Source organism: Sus scrofa, chromosome 14 (genome assembly GCF_000003025.6).
Source record: "Sus scrofa isolate TJ Tabasco breed Duroc chromosome 14, Sscrofa11.1, whole genome shotgun sequence".
NCBI lineage: Eukaryota > Metazoa > Chordata > Mammalia > Artiodactyla > Suidae > Sus > Sus scrofa.
The window spans coordinates 109,977,873-109,997,621 of NC_010456.5; the positions used below are offsets into that span (position 1 = coordinate 109,977,873).

Here is a 19,749-nt window from a genome sequence, read left to right on the forward strand (position 1 = left end):
GTGTCTTAGAAGTTGGAAACATTCTTTAGGATACCATAATCTGTAGGTCCTCGTATGCATTGGGTAGTTTGTTTTGCTACAGGTTTAAAATTAAGTCTTTTAATAATCTTCCATTATCCAAAGTTATATTATAAAAAGAATGGGAAAACCAGAGTTAGGAAGATTTAAAGTAAAGCTAATGTTTTTCCCCCTACACTGCTACCCAATCCTCAAATAAAATCTATAAAATCTACAATTAAATAGGAAATATATCCAGACCCACATATATAATATTAGATAGTTTACAGAGAAATATTTTTAAATTGAATATAGGAAGAGACCTACCATGATCTTGGATGGGAAAAATCAATTATTCTACCTAAACTAATTTATGGATTTAATGAAATTCTAATTTCAAAAAATCCCAGCAGATATCTTTGAAAGTTCATAAACTCATTCTAACATTCATCCGAAAGAAGCCAAGAATGTTCTGAAAACAAACAGAAAACTGAAAGGACATTTATTTGATCTACTATATATAAATATATACTATAAACCTGAAATTATTAAACATTCCTAGAAATTAGTCAGGAGATCTAAGGAATTAGTAAAGAGATTAGAAACTAGTAATGACATCTATGGAACAGAAGAGATTTTTTAAAAAATTATACATAAGAATCTATTACATGGAAAATACTTTAGTATATGAAAAACTGAAGCACATTTTTAGTGGTGCTATGTGATTTGTGGCTATTTGGGAAAAAAAAATTAATGTCAGATCCTTACCTACAATCTTATTTTGTAAAAGAAATCAAAATAGTAAAATGCAGTTTAATTTCATTATAATATTTAAAAAATATGTCAATTATAATTTAATATGTTTAGACAAATGAAATTACTATCTTAAATTTAGTAGCATATTTAAGCAGTCAAAAGTTGTTTTAGCTAACTTTGAGGAAAAATATATTAAATATGTGTTCACGTGAAAATTGCCGTAAGCTACGTTCTTCCTTTTTCCCTCTTAGCAAAATGATGAGAACAACTTCAAACATGTGGAAGCATTTCTACGCTTGTTCTGAGGAGGAAAAATCTAATTAGTAAAAAACATGCATTTCCAAATATTACCAGGATGACTAAACATACCCTTGTTTTTTGAGAAGTGTAAAAAACTCATCTAAAATGGAGCAAATGTTCTGTTTTCAGAAGTCTTTGAATAATTTTTTTTTAAAAATTAGAAAAACCAAAAACAGTGATGAAAATAACACATAAAGGAAAATGATTAGACAAAATTCTAAGGAATAGATACTATAGCCAATGAATTTGGTGAATTCTCCCCACCCCCATGCTCCTGCTCTGAAAATTAGGGCTCTCTATATCTACTGTGTGTCTATATAACTTCCGTACTCTGTTTTCATATCTATATTGGCACTGTGGAGAACAATAAATCCAAAAAGATCATAATTTTCTTTGTTCAAAACTAACATCGATGGATTTTTCTGCTCCCTAGTTTTGCCTGTTTCTCAGAAACTGGCCCAAACCACATAAATGAATAACTTCAACACAGCTGCAGAATGCTCAGCAACAGTAATATTAGAGGTGGAATAACATGTACACAGACTAGTGCTGTCAGGAGTGAAATACCACTGGGAAAGTAAAATTCTATTTAGGGTCCAGTATTATCCAAGGATTTTCAACCATCCACTTCCATTCTAATCCCTAGATTTAGGTCTACAAATGACCAAGTAAAAGATGACCCAGGATGTGAACAACAAGAAGGGAAGATCCTGGTTTTCCAAGGTTGGATGTCCCCATACCTGCATTATGAAGACAGAAATTCTGGATGATTATTTCAGAGAACAAGAGGTATCTGCCCTCATGCTGACATCCAGACATGCAAAAAGGAGGGAAGGGACAGGGATACTGGCCAGTGCCAGGCAGACCTTTCCCGCTGGAGAAAATCTGCTGCTGTGGAAAAGAACAAAATATCCCCTTTCATTGTGTGAGAGTTCCTTTCCTCCCCCAAGGGACCCCAAATCTGGGAGAATTTCTTTCCTTTGTTATCCACCTGCACATATGACGCATCTGAAATATTGTTGAACCTTCTCTCACAGGGCATATCACAGCTCTCTCTTATAATAAGGCACATCTTTATTCATGGTCTTTGGGGTTTGATTTCTACTTCTGGACCACAGAGTGCAACCCTAAAAACTAGTTTCTGAATTTTGCTCCCAGGAAATAAGATAAATTCTTCACGGGGAACTGAATGTCTAAGTGACTATAAACTTCAATAAGATTACAGCAGCCTGATCCTTCTTTTCCTTGTCCACAAAGAGAATCTTTGGTTATATAACTAACTTGAATAAGATATGACAGCTATTCTACACAAAAGTGAGGAGAAACTTGTGAGGGAATTATTCATTTTTAATTACAACAAACCAAGCATCTTCCATTTGGTCCAAAGCTATTTACATTTCCAGGCTAATTATATATTTAGCTATACTAGTTTCATTATATATATTAAGCTATAGAACAAAAGAAATATTGATCTCTTTCTCCCCTGCTTTTTTTTCTCTCTTTCTATTTCTCTTTCAATCCCTCCCTTCAAGCTTCCTCCCTCTCTCCCTTCCCTTTCTCTCCCCACTCTTTTTATATATAATATTACATTGGCAGTAGGCTGCTAAATAGCATGGCTATATGTTCATTGACTTTAATGGCTAGTGCAGCTCTCTATTTAGGCTTCCCTTCTCGTTTACAATTCCCTTAATTTAATAGATTTATAGAGCTTTTAACATACATGAATTGAGATGGGTGAGACTCCAATGAATCTCTTGCCATTAAACATACATCCATGAAGTTTAATTTAAGAAAGAGCTTAATAAAGAAAGGGAAAAATAAGTTAGCTACCACTTAGTGTTTGACGGGCACTTGGTAAGCAGTTCATATAATGTACAATCCTATAAGGTTGATGTTATTACTTTCATTTTATAGATGAAGAAACTGTGCTTAAGATCACTCAAGTAATAAGTTTGCAAAGCTGAGATTCAAATCCAATAAAGCCCTTGTTTTAACCCTGCAAACACAGAAAATTTTTGAGATGTGCTCCCTTTTTCTGAGCCCATGGTAGATGTTCGTAATAGATCTCAACTCTTTCACTAATCTCAGAATTGGCTAAGAATCCTTCTCAGGACAGGGTGCCAGGCACTACTACCTGGAACTTGCCCCTAAGATGAGGCCTATTTTCTGCTAATGGAAGCTTGAGAAGAGGGGGGCTATAGGACAACGTCTAGAATAAAATGGAGGCAGATGTAAGACAATAATACAGAAAGGACAAATAGGTCAGATTGATTAGAATAAAGACAAATGGCAGGGGGATGAGGGATGATGAAAGAGGATGTTGAAACAGATCTGGAAGGCTACAGCTGGAGCTGGGAGGTGTTGGTTAAGGGAATACAATAGACATGTCTTGACAGTCTAAAACACTGCTGAGGACAACATAAAGACTTGGATTCAGGCAAGGAAGGTTATAACTGACCTATATGGTTTGCCCTGTCTATGGAACCTGGTGGGAAGGAAGAAAAATACATCAAGATGTTGTGACGAATTTCACGTAGAAAAGCAAACTTTCTAAAAGTTCAAGCCTGGTATGAAGCTGAGTCTATGAGCACGAACCCTGTGGAACTAAGGTGGAGAAGATTACATATTTTTTCCAGTATACTAAACCATGTGGCTTAACTCAAAGATGAAGATTCAGGAAAATACCACCACACAGTAGAAAGAGCATGGGCCCAGGAGGTCACACAGATACTTGATTTAAGATTTTCTCTGTAACATATTAGCCATGTAATCTTGGATAAGTCGTTTAACTTCCCTGAACCTTTTCAAATGGAGAGAATATACTTCCCAAAGGCATTGTGAAGATGAACACGATAACAAACAAGAAGGAACAAGTAGGGTTCTAAGGGAAAGTAGAATGGGGAAATGAGGGAATTAATGGAAAAAAAGAAAGTGAGGGAAAAAACGTTGCCTAACATCAGAGGTATCAAATCTAAATCATGTCCCAGGACTCCAGTCTCCTTCTCCAATATCCTTTTTAAGTTACATGTAACTTCTCTTGACAACAGAAGAGAAAAACATCCTTCATCATAAGGGCAATAACTGATAACCTGGTGCTTGGGTCAGGAATTAGGATGTTTCTCTAACCAGGAAAGATGTCCTTTCCAGGAAAAAAATAACAAGAAAAGAAAGCAAGTTTATAAGTAAGTAGTCATTAACACAATTCTCAGCTAGGGAGCACACCTTTGCAGTAGCCAGTGCTTCCTTGTTAATGGGCACTGAACAGCAGCTGGGGAGGCCTTGCCTCTCTCCAGAGGCAGAGATAGCAACTCAGAACTAAGAGGAATAAATTGTTCTCTTCTCTTATAGTTTGGTTAAGTCGTATAACTCTTTCAAGGTTGAAATAAAACAGAAAAACTATTAGGAATAACATTGTAATAATTTCTCTGTGTACCAAATTGTCCTCAGTGGTGCATCTTCTCACTCTAAACAAGAATGTGGTTTAAGGAGGTTTGTAGGCAGGAGCTGTGATCACCTGTTACAATGACATGTTATTGTAGCTAATCTTTCCAGTTCTCATCCTCATTCAGTTCTCTGAACTGCTTGGAAGGCTACATTGAGTCGTGCAAAAAATCAGTAAGGAAAAAACCCTTCCCTTTTCATCTTTGAGATATACACGTTCTTAACAATTGTGACAGACATTTCTTTAGGTGTCAACTATGCCAGGAACTACACTAAACACTTTATTTATTGACTGATTGATTTTTTTAGGGCCACTTCTATGGCATATAGAAGTTCCCAGGCTAGTGGTCAAATCAGAGCTGCAGCTGAGGCCTACGCCATAGCCACAGCCAGATCCAAGCCACATGCATCTGTGATCTACACAGCAGCTTGTGGCAATGCCAGATCCCTAACCCACTGAGCAAGGCCAGAGATCAAACCCACATCCTCAAAGACACTATGTCGAGTTCTTAACCTGCTGAGCCACAACAGGAACTCCTATGCTAAGCACTTTGCATTCATTATCTCATTTAACTTCCCAGCAAGCCTAAGAAATAGGTAATTCATTAGCCTAATTTTACTGATGAGAAGACTGAGGTTTTAGAGAGATTAAATAATTCCTCAAAGGTGACCTAGCTAGAATCTGATCTGAGTCTCATCTAGTTCCAAAGTGCATGCTGTTCATCATCCTGATATTTCCCCCCAATCTTGCTCACTTCTCACTTCAGTAGAAAAACAGAAAGCTGTTGTTTTAATATGTCTTTAGGGAGGAAGGGACCCATGAAGTCAAAAATGCCCAGGAGCCACAGAAGATATGGTGAGATCCTGTGCATTGGAACATAGTGAACCTTCCATCCTTACCCACCCATACTACCTTCACTGCTGTCAATGCTTTGAGTATATGTGGGGTCTATAAATTAGCATTAGGTACTTAATAGAAGTTCCGGTGATTAGACACAAATACAGATAGAAATTCTGGATATAAAAACGCAATTTTTCTGCTTCTGATTTGTAGACCATTAAGCATATAGCATACATCGTGTAGTCTGCTGTGATGGAAAAATCATTATTTGCTTCCTAATTCTCTTCTGCTTTCATCCTCTTTGCCCAAATCAGGATACTTTCCATATCTCTCTGGGTCACCACAGGAGTTAAAGGCCCTGTCCAGTTTTCTGTTCTAACACAGGTTCAGATTAGAATAGTCCACAAGCAACTCTGCAGAATGTTAGGATAACTTCCATTTTTCAGCAACTTTGAGCACCCACTATGTACTAGGCTTTTTTGCCAGCATTGCATATACATTAGTAAATACAACAAACAACTTCCTGCTCTCTTAGAGTTTATAATCTACAACCATCAAATAAACAATAAATAGGCAGTAATAAATTGTGGAAATAAGGAAAACTAACAGAATGTGTTGATAGAGAATCACTTAGCTAGGCTATTCAAGAAAAGATGGATTAGGAGAAACCAGCCATGTGGCGAGCTGAGAGAACACTCCGGGTAGAAAGAAGAGCATATGTTGTGTGATCCCCTGCCCCTCAGCCAAAAACAAAAAGAGAGAGAAATTTAGCATAGATCACGCTGCTGGTGAAGCCTGAGGGAAGGAAGAAAAAGGGAAATCTGGAGAAGATAAGAATGAAGAGCTGGGCAGCAGCTAGATTGTTCATTGTAGAGTCTTATTCAATGTGGTAAGGAGATTAAATTTTATTCTAAGAGCAAGGAAAAGTCATTTCCAAGTGACTGACATTATATGAATTATGTTTGTAAAAGACTATCTGGCCCCTGAGTAGTGAATAGATTGTAGAGAACAAGAATGGGGAAGCAAATAGACCAGTAATGAGGCTATTCAGGTGGTCCAGGTTCTGATTTCTCCAAATTGTAATTCCTTCTTATTGTCTACTCTGTGGCCATCCCTCACCTAAAGCTGGACTCATATGCCAAGTCAGTATAGGCAAAACATGTTAGAAGAACACCAGTTCCTCAAGATAGTCTCTGAAAATAAGACTCTGATCAAATAAATTTGTAAAATTCTGAGTGCTAAATCCTCTTCTTGGAGATTCAGAATACAAACTAATGTAATAAAGATGCTGGGAAGTGTTTCAGTACATTTGTGTATCCCAGTATTTCCCAAACTTGCTTGACCATGGAACCTTTTATTCCCACCCCACCCCCCACATCCGACGTAATCTTAATATTCTGCAGAACTGATGTTTTCCAGAGCACATTTAAGGAAATGCTGCCAACAGTCACTCTAACCAAGAGTGAACTCCATGTATATGGTTTACTGGGCCTCCTCTTCTCCACATCTCGATTTATTATTTCAATGGTTTAGACAATATTTTATAATTTCGTAATATTACATAAAGATATCGGCCTTTGTAGATCATTTTTCTTTCTCCATTTCTAACACCTATTTTCTGTCAACTGCCCCCTTACTTTTACATTGCAAAGGTTGATAAGGTTTGCATTCTCTTCATAATGACAATTTTCTTCCTTGTTTCTTGATCTCCTATGAGATAGTTTTTGAGGATCCTGAATTGATCTTTTATACCAGTAAGATTTCATTACAAATTGTTTGTCTTTGGCTAAATCTCTGTGTATGGGAGATTTCTTTGATTTTATATTTTCTTTTTTTTTTTCTTTTTTTGGTTGCCCCATGGTAAATGGAGTTCCTGGGCCAGGAATCAGATCTGAGCCACAGTTGTGACCTACGATCCAGCAACACTGGATCCTTAACTCACTGTGCCAGGCCAGGGATTGAACCTGCATTCCTGCACTCCAGAGATGCTGCCAATCCCATTGCACCACAGCAGGAACTCATTCCAATTCTGTTGGACTCTTTCTTTTACCTTTTTTTGGAGATATAAAATTTAATACCATATAATCCACTCATTTTAGTGTAAAATTCAATAGTTTTAAAATTATATTTACAAATTTGTGCAGCCATCAAATACTCTAATTCTAGAATATTTAATTTCAAAAAGAAAACCCATACCCATGAGCAGTCAATCTCCATTTCCCTGCAATCTCCACCAGTTTAGGTAGCTCAATCTTCTTTTTGTCTCTATAGATTTGCCTATTCTGGACATTTCACATAAAGGAAATCATAAAATGTGTGGCCTTTTGTGACTAACTTCTTTCAGTTAATACAATGTTTTCAAGGTTCATCCATGACAACATCTGTTGCTACTTCATTCCTTTTTCTTTTCAAATGATATTTCATTGTAATGATATACTGAATTTTATCTATCCATTTGTCAGTTGATGGACATTTGGATTGTTTCTACTTTTTGGCTATTATGAATTATATAGCACTATATATAATCATGTATCAGTCTTTATATGGACATATGTTTTCATTTCTCTTAGGTATATACCTAGAAGTGGATATGGTAACTCTATGTTTAAAGTTTTGAGTAATTGCCAGATTTTCCAAAGTAGTTGTGCCATATTACATTCCCACCAGCAGTGTATGAGGGTTCCAATTTTTTGCACAGTTTCTCCAATATTTGTTTTTCCATGTCTTTTTGATTTTATCATCTAGTGGATATGAAGTGGTAGCTCACTGTGGTTTTGATTTGTATATTCCTAATGACTAATGATGTTGAACATCTATTCATGTACTTATTGGCCATTTGTATATCTTCTTTGGAGAAATGTCTATTAGAATCCCCTTTGCTCATTTTAAACCAGGCTGTCATATTATTGTTGAGCTGTGAGAATTTATATACATTCTAGACATAAATTCCTTATAAGTTGTATGACTTGCAAAAATATTCTCCCATTGTGTGTGTCTGTTCACATTTTTGATGGTATCATTTGATGCACAAAAGTTCTTATTTTGGATGAGGTCCAATTAATCAATGTTTTATCACTTATGCTTTTTTTTTTTTTTTTTTTTGTCTTTTGTCTTTTTGTCTTTTGTTGTTGTTGTTGTTGCTATTTCTTGGGCCCCTCCCGCGGCATATGGAGGTTCCCAGGCTAGGGGTTGAATCGGAGCTGTAGCCACCAGCCTACGCCAGAGCCACAGCAACGCGGGATCTGAGCCGCGTCTGCAACCTACACCACAGCTCACGGCAACGCCGGATCGTTAACCCACTGAGCAAGGGCAGGGACCGAACCCACAACCTCATGGTTCCTAGTCAGATTCGTTAACCACTGCGCCACGACGGGAACTCCTATCACTTATGCTTTTTGTGTTGTATCTAAGAAATAACTTTATAATGTTTATTATGCTTAATTTCAGCAATTATATATTTAGTTTCAAATATATCTTTTTGTTCTTATTATGTTTTTTCTCACAGAAATGTGTTTTTACTGTATAACTGTAATATAGTGCTATATTTTTACAAGAATACTAATTGCAGGTTTTTATTTTTCAAGTTCCAATCTTTAAGTATAATTCTTATTGGGTCAGTTTTTAAAATTTATTTGCCTTGGTTTTTCTCTTTCATGATACTGGTTTCCTTCTTATGTCTTGTGATTTTGGCTATATATTCATATTTTAAAATTAGGGACTAAGTAGATTTTTCCAGGTCATAGGTACAGATTTTTCTAAGCTTCTGAATATGTGGACTCTTTTGATAAGTCTCTTCTTTCCCTGGGATCTCTATTTTATAGGCATAGCTTGTTGACCAACACACTTGACTTTGGAGAGGGAGGGGGGAGGGCAAAGAGAGCCTTTGGCCTAGGATATCCCACAGTGCTCTACTCAGCATTTTATTATGCAGAAGCAACTCTATTTTAGTAATACCAGCTCACCCCCAGGCTATTCCTGCAGTTTTTTTTTGGTAAAGGATCCTAACTATTGATTTGGCATTTGCTTGGTGATAAAACACTGAGCTGTCTTTGCTCTGTATGGCAGGGTAGGAGACTTAAAATGATGAAGGGGAGGGTTGAGCTTGGGTCCCCAGACAGACTTTCAAATTAACCCCTTGTCTTGGTCTCCCTTTCCCACCCCACTCCCTCCTGACTCTGAGCCTATCTGCTAGGCAGATTCTCTCCTTTTCCTAGAGCCCATGGTCTCTTTGTTGCCACTTCCTCACTCTGCTTAATCTGTCAACAGGCTTTCATCTGTTACTATCTTATAGAAACTGTCAAAAGTCTCTCATCTGCTGACGATCCCTCGTTTGTTATTACAGATTTTTTTCTTTATCGATTTTTAACAGGAGTTGGGATAGTGGTTCCAGGAAGAAATCAGATTACTATCCGGAACTTGAAGCACACCCAGTGTAGTTTAAAGTCATCTTTTCTTGCTCCAGAGATACTATTTTTTTGCATATGAATATGTGTTCATGTTGGTGTAACTTCCTTTTGAAAACCTCCATTTTCTGCATGTGATGGCTCTTGAAAGAGAGAAGCTAACTGTTCAAAAGGTAGAAGTCATCTTTATTAATTCCTCCTATTCTCTCACCTCCATCTCAGTTGTGCCATCCATCAACATATCATGCCTACCCTAACTTCTCTCCATCTCATCTGCCATTACTTTAACTCAGTCCAACACACCTCGTAGTGAAACAGCCTCCTTTTTTTTTTTTTTCTTTTTGTCTTTTTTGCTATTTCTAGGGCCACTCCCGCTACATATGGAGGTTCCCAGGCTAGGGGTCGAATCGGAGCTGTAGCCACCGGCCTACACCAGAGCCACAGCAACGTGGGATCCGAGCCACATCTGCAACATACACCACAGCTCACAGCAATGCCGGATCGTTAACCCACTGAGCAAGGGCAGGGACCGAACCCGCAACCTCATGGTTTGAAACAGCCTCCTTACTGAGCTCCTTTGATTTCTTACTTTTGTACCTTAAAAACTATTTGGCATGCAAAATAGAATAGACTCTGGTATATGCTGCTGCCCTTAGAAAAACCCTATAATAGCTTTCCATTGCTCAAGAAGAAAACACACAACCTCTTTACCATGGTATATACATGGTTCAGTAACAATCAAGTCCTTGCCTGTTTATTCATTCTGATCTCCTCCCACTCTCCTTTTGCTCACTGTACTGTCCATCCTTCTAGTCCTTAAGTGCCTTAACTTTCTTTCTGATTCAGGACATTGACAAATATGATCTAGAACCTTTATCTGGAACTTTCTACTCTCCACCCTTTGAACAAGTGGCTCTTCATTTTTTTTGTTGTTGTTGTTCCTGTCTTAAATAAATTATTCCTCACATAAGTCTTATCTGATTACCATGTCCAAATGAATCCACCAACTCCAGGCATTCTGATCATTTCCTTCACAGAATCACACACAATTTGTAATAATTTATTTTTCTCATTTACTATGGCCCTCTCTTGCTAAGCTCCAAGAGGGTGAGAATTATTTTGGATTTATTCATCAATATATACCCAACACTTAAGCAAGGATCAAACACAAAATAAACATTTATTTAGAGATAATTTAGTACTCATCTCACAATGATTTAAAAACCCCCAAAGAAGCCTCAGTAAATATGCTTTCAATGAATACTTGCTTTTCTTGATACTGCCACATCACCAAAAAAATAGATGAAGTCCTTACTCTATAGTAGATACGGTAATAAACTCCAAGTACATTAATAGAGCCTAATATTGAAGATTAAAATATGTTTAAAAGGGTTGGTGAAAATGAAACAGTAACTGTATCCTAACTGTGTAAGGAAAGAAACAGAAAAGACTATCAGAGGCCAGAGATACATGTGAAAGTGGATTTCAAGCAAGAGTGACTACACCACGTGCTGCATTTTAAAAAACTACTCAAATCTATATGGAGAAAGAGTCTGAGACTAGATAGGGAGAAATTGTGTAGGAAGAAAAACGATAAGTATAAGTGATACCAAGAAATCAGAAATAACGAAACTTAATAACTAACTGATGAGCGAAGGAGAGGAATGAATCCAAAATGGCCTCCTGATCTGCGCCTCATACCAAATGGTTACTGTGTCTTTAACCAAACATGGGATAAGGGGAAAGGAGACAACATAAGGATTTGGAAATGTTTGCTTCTTTTCACAATTAACAGGCTTCAAACGTAAATAACCATGAGGTAGACTTTTCCATTAATTATAATATAGTAAATTAATAAAAAGAATACTTATTGCTATGGGATGTTGGAGAAAAAGATACACTTACACATTGCTGCCTTCCAAGCTGGTAAAATTATTCTGAAAAGAAATTTGGCAACAAATACAAGAGCCATAAAAATTACCATATACTTTGACCCAGAAACCCAACTTTTTGGAATACAGCCCAAGGATGTAATTCAAAAGAAATAAAAAACTTATTTGTATCAAGATGTTTATAGCTGTGCTATATATTATGGACAAAAACTGGAAACAGCCCAAATGCCCAACAGTGAGGAAATGCTTAAGCAGACTTTGGTACATTAATGCAATGGAATATTTTATTGGTATTAAGAATGACAAATAGGAGAACTATGTAGAAATAAGGAAAGAGCTATATAAAGCAATAAGAAAAAAATGCAAAACTCAAAATGATGCATATACAATGATCACGACTATGTATAATCAGAGGACTGGAAGAACTACAGAACTGATAATTTAGAGTTCTGACATTTTTGTTATTTATTTATTTGTCTTTTTTAAGGGCCACACTCGCAGCATATGGAGGTTCCCAAGCTAGGGGCCGAATTGGAGCTGTAGCTGCTGGGCTACACCAGAGCCTCAGCGACGCAGGATCCGAGCTGCATCTGCAACCTACACCACAGCTCAGGGTAATGCCGGAGCCTCAACTCACTGAGCAAGGTGAGGGATCAAACCCATGTCCTCATGGATGCTAGTAGGGTTCATTAACTGCTGAGCCATGATGGGGACTCCCTATTTTTGTTATTATTGACTGAGTTCCTGGGAATGTTTATACATGTCACAAGTTATATTTCACTGTATAGTACATGGACATTAAGAAAGATAAATCTCCATTTTTTTCTGGCACATAAAAGAAAAATGATACCATTATAGTCATTTATAACACACGTGTCTCTCCTTGGTATTGCTTTAGTCTTAAGACAAGCAGATTTAGTCTTAAGATAAGCTGTCTCCTCTACCATATTAAATACCCTTTGAAAGAAAATTAAGTATCGATTTTTGTTTATTATTGCTTTCTCAGTTCCTAACATAGTACCTGGAACTTAGCAATTATTCAAGAAATATTTGCAGAATGAATGAATGATTGATAAAGGGTTATGCTACTGAAAAGACATTATCAGTCCCATAATAATACATTAATCAAAGAAAAGGTATAGTGTAAAAGAAATGAAGACATAGAAACAACCTAAATGTCCGTTGACAGGAGAATGTATTAAGAAGATGTGGTACATATATACAATGGAAAACTACTCAGCCATAAAAAGGACAAAATAATGCCATTTGTAGCAACATGGATGCAACTAGAGATTTTCATACTAAGTGAAGTAAGTCAGAAAGAGAAATAAAAATACCATATGATATTACTTATATGTGGAATCTAAAATGGCAAAAACGATCCTATTTACAAAACAGAGACAGATCATGACCATGGAGAGCAGACTTGTGGTTGCCAGACGGGAAGGGAGAGGGAGTGTGATGAATGGAGAGTGTGGGGTTGGTGGATGCAGACTGGTAAGTTGGAATTTGGGCAATGGTGTTCTACTGCACAGCACAGGGAACTGTGTATGATTGGGTCACTCTGCTGTACAACAGAAACTGAAGAAACATTATAAATCAACAATAATAAAATAAATGAATGAAAAATTTAAAAGATAACTATGTGAACTTAAGTGATAGTTATTGGTTGCTTGATTCTTATAAACTATAAAAATGTTCTACACATGTGATTATCCTTTAATTATAACATGTAAAATAAAATCTGCCTCTCCATCTCCATCCTACACACACACACACACACACACACACACACGCACACACAGAGAATAATTTCAAAGTTCAGCAAAACTATGCAAAGGGAAGCTTAGAGCTACACTTGTAGGTCGGAGTCAAGGTCAGGAAATTGTTCTGCAAGAAAAAAGGGAAGTTTCTACTGAGAGATAAGAGAAAAAAAGAAGGATAAGGAAAGGATAGGAGTTAAAATAAGGACTTGGGGATTCTTTGAAAAGAGGAAAATGCCTAAAATTAAATTTCAAGTTGTTAATATTACTACAATGTCAATCCTTCCACCTTCCCAAGCCTTCAGTAATGTCTGCTGTGTTAACTAGCTTAGATCAAGACTAAGCTAGCACAAAAGGGAAGAGTCATTAAGCTTGCACAAGGGCTATCTGGGAGGTTGGCCAGAGGTTTTTCTCTCTTGGACTATGTCTGTTTATAGTTGTACAGCATTTATCTAACCTCACTTAGGCTATACACTTCACTGGAAAATATCTTACTTGTTTTTGAATTTATGGGAATAACCATATCTATCCCAGAATATGACAAAATGTCACATAAAAGGTGTACCTTTGTGCATACTTTGTATGCCAGATGAATTTCTGCCCCTCCCAACTTCCTTATTTTCACCCTTCCTAGTCTAGTTAACATCCCGACTTTGGGTCTTGAATTCAACATATTTTCAGCCTTTCAGATGGTACTTCCTCAGACATTCCCTCTGACTTTGCATAGCTGGACCCGACCTGCATGGATCTTCTACTTATTTAATCCAGGCCTGATCCACCAGCAGGACTTGGGTAGAGTATTTAACATAGCACCCCATCCATAACCAATGTTTAAAAATGATAATCAGATTTAGTCAAAATTAAATAAATCACATGATAGCAATTCTCTATAATACCTAAAAATCTATCTTTAAGTTGTGCTTTAATGTACAAATATTTGTAGTGTTGCTCAAATTTTTAACCCAGCTCCACTGGCCAGGATTTTGTCAAGCTTTACTTTCTATAAGAAATCACATGAAGACAGTAGATAACATTTTGCCTTTTAAAAATATCAAATGATGTTATGGAATGTTGTAATATTAAACATGCTTTTGAAAACAATGCGTCCCTTCCAACCTGTTCTGGAGGTTGTGATCCCCATCCCAAATCCCACCAACTTCTGCTGGCTGTGGGAGGTCTGGAGAGATGAGAAGTTCCCAGAAATTCCCCCCTTTGATAGAGAATCCCTGATTTATGGTGGGATACATCACTAAGAAAAAAGTCTCTCTATCCTTCTTAAAACCAGAAATAACCAGGAAGGATACAAATATATTAATTCATTACATTTAATGAACAATGTTTTAAAAACCACTAAATAATCTGACCTACCCATCTAGAAGGGCGATGACGTTCTTCCTGGGCCGCCCAATATTAGGGCCATACAAGCTGGCTCTGGAGTAAATCCGGATGGGCTGCAAGAGGCTTTTCAGCTGGATGTAATCCTTTCCCAACTGGCTGCCATTTACTGCCCGGCCATGCATGGTCCGATAGTTATTTGGCTCTAGATTAAAAGCAGACATGCAAGTGAGAGATGAGAAGAGTGAGATTCTGCCAACCCTTTCCTGTCTAAAATCTCTCTGCCTTTTTCTTACAATGTAAACAAAATAACCAAAAAGAAGGTGCAAACTAGCTTAACTTGAGAAACTATACCAACAAAAAACTCAAGGGCCATTTTATCATCCAATTTATTTTCAAACTAATTCACAATAGGTGATACTTTATAATGAATGGTGTACAGAGTTGAATAGTGTCCTCCAAAATTCATGTCAACCCAGAACTTTAGAATGTGACTTTATTTGAAAATAGGATCTTTGAAGAATGTAGTTCTTTAAGATGAGGTCATATGGGATTAGGATATGCCCTAAATCCAATGACTGGTCTTTACAGAGAAAGAAGAGCGAGATTCAGGTACACAGACACACAGGGAGGAAGGCCATGTGTTGATGGAGGCAAAGATTGAAGGGATGCTGCTATGCCAAGGCTTGCTGGTAGCTATTAGAAGCTAGAGAGAGGCATGGAATAGATAATTTCTCAGAGCCTCCGTAAGAAATTAACCCTGGCAATGCTTTGACTTCAGACTTCCTGAACTTTGAGAGAATAAATATCTGTTGTTTTATACCACCAAGCTTGTGGTAATCTGTCATGACAGGCCTGAGAAACAGATACGAATGATAAGAAAGGAAAGCTTCATAACGATGGTCATTGAATCTAAAAGTCAGAAAAACCTTAATGCTCATTAATAACAAAGTGGCTGAGTGAAATAACTTAGAGCAAAAACCCCTCCTCCCTTATTTTCTATTAATTTGGTAATTCTAAAAAGGCAAAGAAAGTCCTCAAAACCAGCAGTTCCACTGCCAAAGGGGGCTAACTTGATTTGGAATGAAGCGTATAACCCAGGGAAGGCCAACATTTCAGCTATCTTGATGTTTTGATACTGATGGGGGGCAAGAAATAGACCAACAGACTTGCAAAAAAATTAACTGGGAGATTTGGGGAATAAGAAAGCCAGTGGGGGCTTTCATAAGCCCACATATACCCCTTGGAGTCTGGAAGGCTGTGCATACTCAGGAGGGACAGGAGAGGGCACTGGCTATCCATGTATCCCCAGATGAATGTGAAACCTAGTAGACCCCTAAAGGAAACATAAGAAGGCATGTTAGAAAGTAAAAGCCAGTCAGACTTGTAAACTGCCTAAATTTTGAATGTGTTCCCACACTCACACACAGATCCACTGGCAAAGGGTGAAAGCCTTACTGGCTCAAGGTAAGCACAGCCTCTGATCGATCATCATCTCACCATTAAGCTATGCTGACTCAGAGGAAACCCTTACAAGATGGAGTTAAAAATAAAAAATGATTAAAAAAATAAAAAAAAGAAGAAACTTAAGAGATATTAGCAGCTACATGATGCAAAGGAGACAGATGCTATAGAACCATTCAAGGAAGTGACTAAACAACAAATAAATAGAAAACAAGCAACAAAAATAACCTCTAGATTAGAGGTTGTGGAATCCAGAGTTGCTCCAACATATTATCTAAGATGTACAATTTTCAACAACAAAAAATTACAACATGCAAAGAAATAAAAAACTGTGACCCATAAACAAGAGAAAAAAGCCATAAATAAATAAATAAATAAATAAATAAATAAATAAATAAATAAAAGAGAAAGAAAGGAACTGTCTCTTAGGGGACCCAAATGTTGGACTCAGCAGATAAGGACTTCAAAGCTGCTATTATAAATATATTTAAAGAACTAAGGAGAAGAATAAAAAATTAAGTGAAAGTATGATTTTATTGAATAATCAAATATAAAGAGATGGAAATTATAAAAAATTATTAAATGGAAATCTTGGAAACTGAAATGACTCTTCATATACAGACAAACGCAATGAAACAAGTAGCTGAATTTTTACCAGAAATAATGGAGCCCAGAAGACAGTGGGATGACATATTCGAAATGCTGAAAAAAATGTCAACCAAGAATTCTATATACAGCAATACATCCTTCAAAACTTAAAGCAAAATGTAGACCTTCCCAGAAAAACAAAGGATAGAAATTGTGAGAATATCTACTTTAGAAAAGATTAGAGAGGATATCTTTTAGGTTGAAGGGAAATGACACCAGGGAGTGATTCAAAAGCATAAAATGAAACAAAAAACACCAGTAAAGGTAGATACATAGATAAATATAAAAGACTTTTGAAAATATTCATTACTCATCTCAACTAATTTAAACGACAGTTGCATAACACAAAACTATAAAACTGTACTGTTTAGCTTATAACATATAAAGATGTAACATTTAAAATAACATCATGAAGGAAGGGGAAATTGAGGCCTATAGAAGCAAAGTTTCTATCCTTAACTAGAATTAAGTTAGTGTTAATCTAAAGTAGATTGTAAAGAGTTAAGATGCATTATAAGAAACTACTATGAAAATAACTAACACAAAATAAAAAGAAATTAAAATGGTACCTTAGACATTATAATTTTTTCATGAAAAGGGAGTAAAGGAGAAACAGAGGAACCAAAAAATGAAATAAATGGAAAATAGCAAGATGGTAGCCATAAGTTCAACTATATCAACAATTACATTAAATGTAAATAGATTAAACACTCCAATTAAAAGCAGAAATTATCAGGCTGCATAAAAAAATAAGCTCCAACTGGAGAGACCCACTTTAAAGTCAAAGACACTAAATGTTGACAGTAGAAAGATTAAAAAAGATACACCATGGAAACAGTAATCGTAAGGTAAATGAGATGGCTATACTAATACCAGATAAAATAGACTTTAAGACAAAAAATATTACTAGAGACAATATAAGGCATTTTATAGTGTTAAAAGGACCAATTTATCAGGAAATTATAACAATTATAAACATATGAATACCAACAACAGTACACCAAAATATATGAAACAAAATTGATAAACTGAAAATAAAAATAGAAAATTTAACAATAACAGAAGGAGACTTAAATGCCACATTCTCAATAGTGGATAGAACTAGAATAAAAATCAGCAAGAATATAGAAAACATAAGTAACTACTATCAGCTAACTTGACCTGATGGACTAATCTACAGAACACTGCGCCCAATACATCTTCTTTCCTAGTACATATAGAACATTCTTCAGGATAGACCATATATGCTAGGCCATAAAACAAGCCTTGTATATTTAAAAGGATTAAATCAAATATGTATGTGCCCTGACCACAACAGAATTAAGCTGAAATTCAACAAGAGAAAGAAATTTGAGGACTCTATAAGTATTTGGAAATCAAAAAAATAATCCATGAGTCACAGAAGAATCATGAGGTGAATTAGGAAATATTTTTAATGGAATGAAAATGAAGATATAATATATAAATTTGTATAGGATGACACCAAAGGCACAATCCATGAAGGGAATAATTAATTAAGAAACCGGACTTCGTTAAAATTAAAAACTTCTGCTCTGCAAAAGACAATGTCAAGAGAATGAGAAGACAAGCTACAGACTAGGAGAAAAATACCTACAAAAGACATATCTAATAAAGGACTATTATCCAAAATATACAAAGAACTTGGAACTTAATAATAAAACAAATAACTTGATTAAAAAACAGGCCAAAGACCCTAACAGATATATAGATAGTAAATAAGTATATTAAAAGATGCTTTATGTTATATGTTATCAGAGAAACACAAATTAAAACAACAATGAAATACTACTACATACCTATTAGAATGGCCATAATTTGTAACACTGACAACATCAAATACTAGGTAGAATGTAGAACAACAGAAACTCTCATTCATTGCTGATGGGAAGGCAAAATGATATGGTCACTTTTGAAGTCTGGTGGTTTCTTGCAAAACAAAAAATATTCTTGCCATACAATCCAGCAATCATATTTCTTGTTTCTACCCAAAGGAGTTGAAAATTTATGTCCTCATTTTTTCTGCACAAGGATTTATAACATGTTTATTCACAAGGGCCAAAACTTGGAGGCAAGAAAGATATTCTTCAGTAGGTGAATGCATAAACCGTGGTACATCCACACAATAGAGTATTATTCATCACTAAAAAGACACAAGTCAAAAGACATGAAAAGACATGAAGGAAACAAATGCACATTAAGTGAAAGAAGCCTAAGATTGGCTACATACTGTAGTATTCCAACTATATGACATTTCAGAAAAGGAAAAATAATGGAGATTGTAAAAAGATCAGTGGTTGCTAAGGGTTTTGGGGGAGGAGGGAAGGATGAAGAGGTGGAGCACAGAGGATGTGTGAACAGTAAACACTCTGTATGATACTATAATGATGGATTATATGATACTATAATGATGGATACTATAATGATACATCTGTCTAAATCCATTGTATGTGTTTACCAAAAGTGAGCCATAACGTAAACTGAACTTTGGGTAATTATAATGTATTAATGTATGTTCATCAGTTGTAACAAATGTACCATTCTGGTGGGGGATGTTGATAGCAGGGGATGCTATGAATGTGTAGGAGCAAGGAATATATGGGAAATTTCTACGTTTTTCTCAATTTTGCTGTGAACCTAAAAATGCTCTAAAAATAAGTTAATTTGGATATAAAGAGATACTAGGGATATACACACACAGAGGGAAGGCCTTGTGAAGACATAGTGAGAAGGTGGCCATCTGCAAGGTGAGACGAGAGGCCTCAGAAAAATAAAACAGATCTGCCGATGTTAGACCTATATGTTAGATCTCTAGCTTCTAGAATAGTGATAAATTTTTGTTGTTTAGGGAGAAAAAAAAAAAAACCACAGGGAAATTTACAACCTTGGAC

The 19,749-nt window shown here is 36.1% G+C and overlaps 1 protein-coding gene across 3 annotated transcripts in view; it reads right to left on the reverse strand.

Annotated features, from left to right (window-relative positions):
• Positions 1 to 19,749, reverse strand: part of HPSE2 (heparanase 2 (inactive)) — a 704,554-nt gene that overhangs the window by 213,362 nt on the left and 471,443 nt on the right. For all 3 annotated transcript variants that reach the window (XM_021072269.1, XM_021072270.1, XM_021072271.1), the window contains exon 5: positions 14,762 to 14,933. In XM_021072269.1, coding sequence (XP_020927928.1) covers positions 14,762 to 14,933 — 172 coding nt within the window. The remainder of the gene's footprint in view (positions 1 to 14,761; positions 14,934 to 19,749) is intronic.